The sequence below is a fragment of the Aptenodytes forsteri genome, unplaced genomic scaffold (assembly GCF_000699145.1).
Source record: "Aptenodytes forsteri isolate BGI_AS27 unplaced genomic scaffold, ASM69914v1 Scaffold94, whole genome shotgun sequence".
Taxonomy (NCBI): Eukaryota; Metazoa; Chordata; class Aves; order Sphenisciformes; family Spheniscidae; genus Aptenodytes; species Aptenodytes forsteri.
This window is the reverse complement of record NW_008795017.1, coordinates 3,553,046-3,561,669: the sequence shown is the minus strand read 5'-3', so window position 1 is coordinate 3,561,669 and position 8,624 is coordinate 3,553,046. Positions and strand designations below refer to the sequence as shown.

At 43.3% G+C, this 8,624-nt stretch overlaps 1 protein-coding gene across 1 annotated transcript in view; it reads right to left on the bottom strand.

Moving 5' to 3' along the window:
• Positions 1-8,624, bottom strand: part of PDIA6 (protein disulfide isomerase family A member 6) — a 34,733-nt gene that overhangs the window by 7,243 nt on the left and 18,866 nt on the right. Inside the window, exons 2-7 of the mRNA XM_009275611.2 lie at positions 6,020-6,161; positions 4,544-4,601; positions 3,664-3,790; positions 3,057-3,163; positions 1,456-1,589; positions 946-1,060 (exon numbers count right to left, since the gene is read on the bottom strand). Of these exons, the coding sequence (XP_009273886.2) occupies positions 946-1,060; positions 1,456-1,589; positions 3,057-3,163; positions 3,664-3,790; positions 4,544-4,601; positions 6,020-6,161 (683 nt within the window). The remainder of the gene's footprint in view (positions 1-945; positions 1,061-1,455; positions 1,590-3,056; positions 3,164-3,663; positions 3,791-4,543; positions 4,602-6,019; positions 6,162-8,624) is intronic.

Genomic DNA, 8,624 nt, shown 5'->3' with positions numbered 1-8,624 from the left:
ACTGGCTGGGCATTGGTCGGCGGGTGGTGAGCAATTGCACTGTGCATCGCTTGCTTTGTGTATTTTTATATTATTATTATTGTTGTTTTATTTCAATTATTAAACTGTTTTTATCTAAACCCACAAGTTTTTCCCACTTCTACTCTTCCAATTCTCTCCCCCATCCCAACGGGAGGGGGGGAGGGGAGGAAGAGCGAGCAAGCAGCTGTGTGGTACTCAGTTGCCGACTGAGGTTAAACCATGACAAGTTTCATCTCAGTTTCGACACACCAAGCACTGCAGTTAAGTACCAGGAGGACTACCTTAACTCTTTGTATTTCTTAGACATTAGTTTCCCTGTTTGTCTGTGGGGAGACAGCACTGTGCCTACATGGCAACAAATGAACCTTAAGCTCCCTCTGCTACACTTCCAGTAAAGCTTGCTCAGTCTTACTGCTGACTGCCAGCCATGTGCACTTACAGGGAAACAAGCAGCACACTGTAAGCTCCCTGTACTGTATTAAAAATTAAACAATATCAGTTCACTTTGGGCCCACAGCATAGCTGATCTGGGCAGCTAATACTGTCGGAGTGATCCCTGATAACTGGCTCCAAGATGTACAGGTATGTGTGTGTTCTGGAGATGCCCAGCTAGCATACAAACAGTCTGAAAGGAGAGACGTCTCACTTCAGATGATAAAGCTGTACAAGACTTTAGGGAAATAAACAGCCTTTTTCATCAGCAACATCCAGATTTATTCCTTTCCTCTCACCCCATTTATTTATATTGTTACTGACATTCAGAAATGAATTTCTTGTGGAAAAGTGGCATGTGTCACTTCACATTATTTTTAGCACAAAACATTTAAGTGGTACCAGATTAAGGAACAGTTCAGTAAGTATTAAAGGGAAATCTGACTTACTAGAGATGGAAAGGAAATTGTAGCCACTGCAGAGCACACTCACCCCGTATCGGCCTGCCAGCATCTGATTGACTGTTGCATCTACTGCAGCCAGCTTTACTTTTCCCTTTGTTTGTTCCTTCACCTCAGTGGCAGCAGCTGCCCATTCTGGCTCCAGGCTGAAAAACAAAGAGTATCAGTGCTCTAAGCTCTCTTAGAGCTAGCAAAAGTATACCACATTCCAACATTATGTAGCATACTCCACTCAGGAAAAAAAAAAGTCTCTGCAGAGAATGACAGCTAGGAGGGTTATTCCAAATGAGACTGAAGTCCTGCATCTGAAGGAATGAAAAGGTTAATGTAACTTCTGCATCTTATTTCCACTGGTAACTGGGAATTTTACTGCTAAGGAGGAGCACAGCCAGAGCAGCACCAAGGTACCCTGAGCAGGGGAAGCCCACACAGTTTTGCTAAATACATACCAGATATGCAAGGTCCCTTTTAAGGGATTAAGGGTATTGCACAAAACCAAGCACTAATGGGAACCAAATTGTCAAAGAAAAACCTCATTTACTTTTTGCAGTGCCCACACCATGGGGCATAAAACTCCACCATCCACACATCGTCACTATTTATGACGTTCTTATCAAAGCTGTCATCAGTCAGCTCAATCACATCCTTCTTGTCTCCACCTCCGCTCTCTCGGCTCTGTAAGAAACAAACAGACCCTCACATAAGAAGTAACCAAAATTGGTTTCCCACACAAGCCATCTCCTGTGTGTCATGTTGTACCAAATGGTCTTTATTTGAATGAGATACAAAACAGGTAGTGTTAGGTCATACAACTTTCCCATTTTAGAACTAACAATACACACAGCCTAATCCCACAGCACTTTCAAGAAACAGCAAGTGAACCTTCTCTTAAAAAAATTAAAGAAAAAGAGAAATCAGGTCAAACTGACTAACAAGAAGATGTGGGAACACTTCCCCAGTTCTTCACGCTCTGATCTGCCTGAGAACAAAGCGCTCTCCAACCCCCCCACCCCACTGTGCCCTGGTTTCCAGGCAAAACAAACACGTGACTGCAACACACACTGCAGGGTACAGTCCACCCAGCTCTTCTATCTGGCCAACCTGAGGATGGCAGAGTGTACTTACTCCATGATTTACAAATAATAGTAGGAGCCAGAAGCTTTTCAATTTACCTTCGGGGAGAAATCAAGCAAGCCAACTTCAGAAGAACACTACCAAATTAAAAAACCTCATCCACCTATCTTAAGACTAGGACTAGGCAAATGGTACCTCAACCAGTTGGAGAATGGGGCTAACAAGGAGTTCAAAGGGAGATGCAAAGTTGCATCTTGCACCTGGGAAAGAATAAACCCATGCACCAGTACATGCTGGGGACTGACTAGATGGAAAGCAGCTTTTCAGAGAGGGACTTGGGCGTCCTGGCGGACAAGTTGAATGTGAGCCAGCAATGTACCCCTGTGGCAAAGGCAGACAACAGTCTCCTGAACTGCTTTAGGCAGAGAGTTGCCAGCAGGTCTGGGGAGGTGCTCTTTCCCTCTGCTCCGCACTGTGTGAAACATCTGGAGTACTGGGTCCAGTTCTGGGCTCCCCAGTATAAGAGGCATGCACACACTGGAGCAAGTCCAGCCAAGGGTCAAAGCGGATTAAGGGCTTTGAGCATCTGACATATGATGAGAGGTTGAGAAAGCTGGGATTGCTCAGCTGGAAAGAGGGAAGGCTCAGTGTGGGTCCTATCCATGTATATAAATACCTGAGTGGAGGGGAGTAAAGAAAACAAAGGCAGACTCTTCTCTGCCCAGTGACAGGACAAAAAGTAAGGGCGTAAGTTGAAATACAAGAATTTAATTTAAACATAAGAGAAAACTTTTCTACTGTGAGGGTGGTCAAACACTGGAACAGGTTGCCCAAAGAGCACAGTCTGTGTGGTGTCTCAGTCCTTGGAGATACTCACAACTTGACGGGACACAGCCCTGAACAATCTGCTCTAGTTGACCCTGCACTGGGCAGGGGGCTGGACTAGACAGCCTCCAGCAGTCCCTTCCAATTTCAACTATTCTGTGAACAGAGTCAGGAGCACAAGCCCTGATCTCCTGTACAGGACAGTCTCCAGTTGAAAACAAACCCACACATTCCCTCAAATACCTGTTTCCCAGAACTGTATCCTCCACTTCTGCCACTAAGACGGTCTTTCACCAGGGACCGAAGAGCACTTAGAGCAGCATCAACAATGGCGTCACTTGTCCTGCCACCTGTAACACAGCAAAATGAGTGTCAAAAGCATCAAAAGGCCAGTTTAAGGTAAACCCCTGACTTAATTACAAACTTAATACTCCTTCACCCTAAGGATTTTTCAGGAAAAGCAGAACTGGGCTATGAGCGATATGGTACTAGTGGTAGGACATCACTGACTTAAAACACAAGCAGCAGGATTGACTTCACTCCACTTTTTAAGTAACCACCTTATCTGATATGAGGGGTGACTGTGTCAAGCTCCCAGTAAACAGAAAGAAAGGAATAATTCTTTGGAACTGCCTATCAACCTCCACCAACTATAAACCACAGGTGGGACTGTTAGCCTATGCTAAGACATGCACAATTTGGTCAAACAAGTCCCACCCATCTGTCTCTCAGTTACTACAAGCACTAGACAGGAAGTAAACACCACACAAGACAGCATTAACAGCTACCATAATTACTGTATTCAGGGAAGTTTTTAGGCCTGCAACACATGAAAGAGCATCACATTTACCCTGATAATCCTCTGCTTTGTTTTTGTTGGCTCCAAATATCTTGATAGTTGGAAACCCTCTGACTCCATACTGTCCACCCAAGGACTGATGCTTATCTGCATCTACTGCACCTACTTTCACTACACCCTATGGAAATAAAAACAAAAGCTAAGACAAGATTTCTACAGTGATTTATTACATTTTATACTCTGTGCATGCTGGAGAGAGAGAGTGTTATTAGGAGGGTAAGAAAACAGTAACCAGAAGAGAGGTGTTATCCCCTGAAAAGCATTAAACTACAGAACACCATATATGTCCATTTCTTTCTTCATCCTGGCAAACAAAATTTAAAATTGTTTGGGTCTTTCATTTGTTTGTTGGGTTTTTTTCTGTTTGTTTTTAAGAAGGGGAATATATTTTACATAGGCAAGAGTCCAGCAAATCACTACATGACCAAGTTTTCTGTAATTAAAGAAATAGTCATCACCAACAGCTTACAAAGCTGTCTTCATTTATTCAGTTCATGCTGTTCCTGTACTTCAGAGGCAGGTGACAGGACAGCAAGGAAGAAAAGAGAAACATGCCATTTTGGGGGATGGTTGGATTCTAATGTCTTCTGGTGCTGGTAAAAGCAGGCCCAGAAGACAGTAATGGGAATTCACAGGGACAGAATTGACTTGCTTCCCCTTCAATTCAATGGCTTCTTTTAAAAAAGAAAAAACCACAAAAATCCTAGCTTTTTAAGTGCTTCCGATTGGCCACTTCTCTAGCTGGACAAGTACGATTAAAGTGATATGGTTTTGGGGACCAAACCCCACCTCCATATTCCCAAGCCAGATGACAAACAGCCAAACTCTCCTCAATCCACTGCCACAAGCACATTTGAAAGGTTAAACTTACTTTTAATGCTGTTGCTGCTTTCTTCCACTCAGGGGTTAGTCTTTGACAATGACCACACCTTTTAGAAAAAAAACAACTAATTGTCATTCAGATCCGATAACTATTTCACAAAGCACAGAGCGGCCTTGTTGGGTTTGCAATTACAGAACAGCCACTTGCAGCAAACTGTGCGAGACAGTCTACTCATGAAGAGGGAAGAGGCTATGCCACATCACATCACACCACACAGACTTCTGAAGAAAAACCTCCATATGTATTATATAAGTGCATACACACACACACACACACACATGCACACATCTCAAAAGCTACCTGGCTTTCCTAACAGAGGCAAACGTGAGCACCAAAATCCAGATTTCCACACTAGTCTGCTTGTTGCAAGCTAAAATGGACCTGTGATGAGGATTGAAAAAATTATTCTAGAGGTAACTTCTTAACTAGCAAGAATTTGTGGCACATTATCTCCTGGAGGTGTCTGGGGGAGAAGACCAACTGTTGACTGGCAACTGGTGTATAATCACAGCATCACAGGTCTGTAGGGAAAGAGGAGCTGCCAATTTACTTATACCTGTTCTACACACCATTTCCATTGTTCAGTAAAGTTTCCCGTTGCCTGTAAAGCTGCAACAACACTAGAAGAGGCACAGCAAGCTTTCCCCTAAACCTCTCAGTCCAGACACAGTAAAGCTGTTCCAATTAAAGGCCTTTCTCCAGAACATGGAGCTTTGGATGGCAATAGCACAGAGGATTTGTGCAAAGATGGAATTTACATGGAAGAGACTCCATGCTCTGGACATGAGCAGGATGGGAGATAGAGGTGCTAAATTAAGGTGCACACAGCCAGTATTTTTCAATGGAAATTGGAAATTCTAAGTGTAAATTCAGATCTGTGCTTTCACATCAGAATCAGGTTCAGAAAGACAGAAGTGAGGGGCCTTCTCACTTACCTATTGCACTTTGATCAGTCATTTTTAATACTAATTTCAGTAGAAAAAAAAAAATGTAGTAGTAAAATGACATAAGGTTTTCATAGAATACCAGGTTGGAAGGGACCTCAAGGATCATCTGGTCCAACCTTTCTTGGCAAAAGCACAGTCTAGACAAGATGGCCCAGCACCCTGTCCAGCCAAATCTTAAAAGTGTCCAATATTGGGGAAACCACCACTTCCCTGAGGAGATTATTCCAATGGCTGATTGTTCTCATTGTGAAAAATTTTCCTTTTGTGTCCAGTTGGAATTTCCTCAGGAGTAACTTATCCATTACCCCTCGTCTTTTCCATGTGACTCCAATTGCTGCCTTCTTCCCCGGTGAGGATATTTAAAATAGGAATCCCAACTACAGCTGTTTTGCTAGTCAGTACAGTTATCGGTTTTATGGCCGACAACAACTGCATGAAACCCTGGACTGATCAGCATCAGATTAGTATGCTGCTCCTCCATGATAAGAGCAAGCAAGTATGCAGCTGTAATTCTTACCATGGGGCATAGAACTCCACGAGCCACAGGCTCTCACTCTGAATGACCTCCTTGTTGAAGTTAGTTGGTGTTAGCTCTACCACATCATCACTAGCCGAATATAAACCATTAACTGCCAGGAATAACGTGCAGCTCACTGTGCCTAGAACAAAAAGCAAAGCAATCAGCATTCCTGCAGAACATTTATGATCCTCCTGTTGCCGCGGCTAAATCATCTCCCCACCCCCTGCAAATAAGCAGGAAAAAAAAGGAAAGGAATTCCAGTTTGACCAGAAAAAAAGGAAGTTAAGGCAAGATATGTGCTTTCCCTCCTCACTTAAATCATGATTCCACATGATCATGTAATATATTCTCTGTGCCTAAAGCTAGCTGGAGTTATGCCACTCCTGCTATGGCTCTCCAGATAGGGTAGCAGCTTTGACAAAATGCTAACTACTACTGGTACAAGACCAGCAGAATTTCCACGCAGATCCCCACGATCAGCTACATTTTATTTCAGTTCTTTCTCATAGAAACTCCTAAGCCAATTGCCCACACCTCTTGCACAGCAGGCACTCAAACACATCTTTCATAGGATCACATAATGCAGGACTGTCCCAACCAGCCTTAGTACAGTTACACTGATTTTAGGACCAGCACTTGATGCACTGGTAAGGAGCTCCTTCATTCTTGCTCATGAGGATCTTAGTCTACCATTGATTTATCTCTCTAGCAACAGACTGGAGAACAACAGCTAGATCTCTCTGGTTAACAACTCAAGCACTCTTAGAATGCTAAGAAAACCCCAAACATTAAAAGGTACAAGGAAATTGCTTTCTTTTAAGAAAGACTTCATACTTCTGGATCTTACTATTGCTTGAGACTTTGCGCATAAAACCTCATAATCCTTCCTTCTACCTAGTCAAGGGAGATTGAGAAGTCACTTGATGAAAGATGACAAGCATCTCTAACAAAATCCACATAGCAAAAGACTCTTCTTAATCCACCAAAGACTGGGGGGAGTAACAGCTCAGACATCGAAGTTGGAACTAGGCAAAAAATAGTTAGCTTTGCTGTGAGTGGTTAATAACTTGAATAGGAAGCTGCACATTCTCTCTCAAGACTGAACATGAGAGGAAGATACAGTTCAGTGATGCAGAAACTCTACAGCACATGGTACACAGACTGTGCAGCGTCACCTACACTTTATCAGTCCCGGTCAAGAAAAGCCAGTTTCATTACACCTATTCTGCAGGTGGAAGAAGCTGAAAGAAATAACATCTTCCAGGTTACTCAACCAGAGATCAGGACTGAATTGCCACACTGCAACCCAGCGCCCTATTCATCGTACCACTCCCCCTCCTAATGACTTCTTCTAACCCTAGGACACAACCCCTTTCTTTCGGGGTGATCCTAGTTGGTTTCCACCACCAGATTTACACATTAGATTGGCTCTCTCCCTTCAGTATGCCCACACACAAGCAACACTTCATCATCACTGATCAACTGACTTCCAAGGCGATCCGTGGCTGTCACAGCATGTTATGGTGACCTACAGTACCAGCTGCCGCTGGGGTCGAGTAAGAAAACAAAGATGCAAAAAGCTACTTGAATGTCACAGCTACTCTCAAGAGAGAAACCCTTCTCTAGATGGAATGAGACCATTAAATTGAAATCAGCATATTTTAGCATCACCTAGAGATATCTTTGGCAGAATATATTCAGAAGCCGAACAGAGTTCACTCAGCCGTTTCTGTCACTTCAAATAGAGAAGTTCTAGCTTATGCAAAAACACCTGCTAAAGAGAACTCACTAAAGAAAGCACATGGTGAAATTCACCTAGTCACGTATCACTGCTTTTTTTTTTTAAACTGACTCATGAACTGGTGGCATAATTTTCCTTTCTATAGTGAAATATTCAAGGTTTAATTCACCTTCAGCAAATGAAAAGATCATCTTCCTACAAGAATCTAAGCCAGGAAAATGCAAATCTGTCCTTGATATTAAGGCAAAAAACCCTCACATAATCTGATTTCAAAAGTTGTTTTCTAATGTAAGTGAATTACATAGACAAGAGCGTTGTTAAACCAACTAAGGCAGCTTCATGCTGGTATTACTAGTCCTCATCGAAAAACCAAGTTGTAACTCTGAGGAGCTGTCAAGAAAAGCTTCTGCTGTGGGATAATTATGATGATTCTGTGAACTTCCTCCTTAAAATACCCGCACCTTCTGCGGCAGAGCTCAGAAGATCTGCTGAAGATCACGCACCCCTGCACATGTGCACTCGGTGAGCAAGAGCCTTCCCCTTTCGGCCCTGTGCAGCGCTGTCTGCACCTTCGGTATTTCTATAAAGGGGTCCCAGCCGGACTATTAACAGGTTTACCGATTTATTCAGCACAGAAGACCCAGCAGCAGGGGGAGGGGAAGAGGAAGTACAATTCCCCACGGACGACTCCTTTTGTCTTCAGTCACTACTTCCTTACTGCCCTTCTTACAGCACTAGACCCCAGGCCAGGGCAGCCCGGCGAGTACATCACCGCTTACCGCACACCAAAGCGGTTTTTTCTTTTAATTAAGACGAGAGACAAGCTCCATTTTCTTCACTATTTTGTTGCTAGGGTCTCTG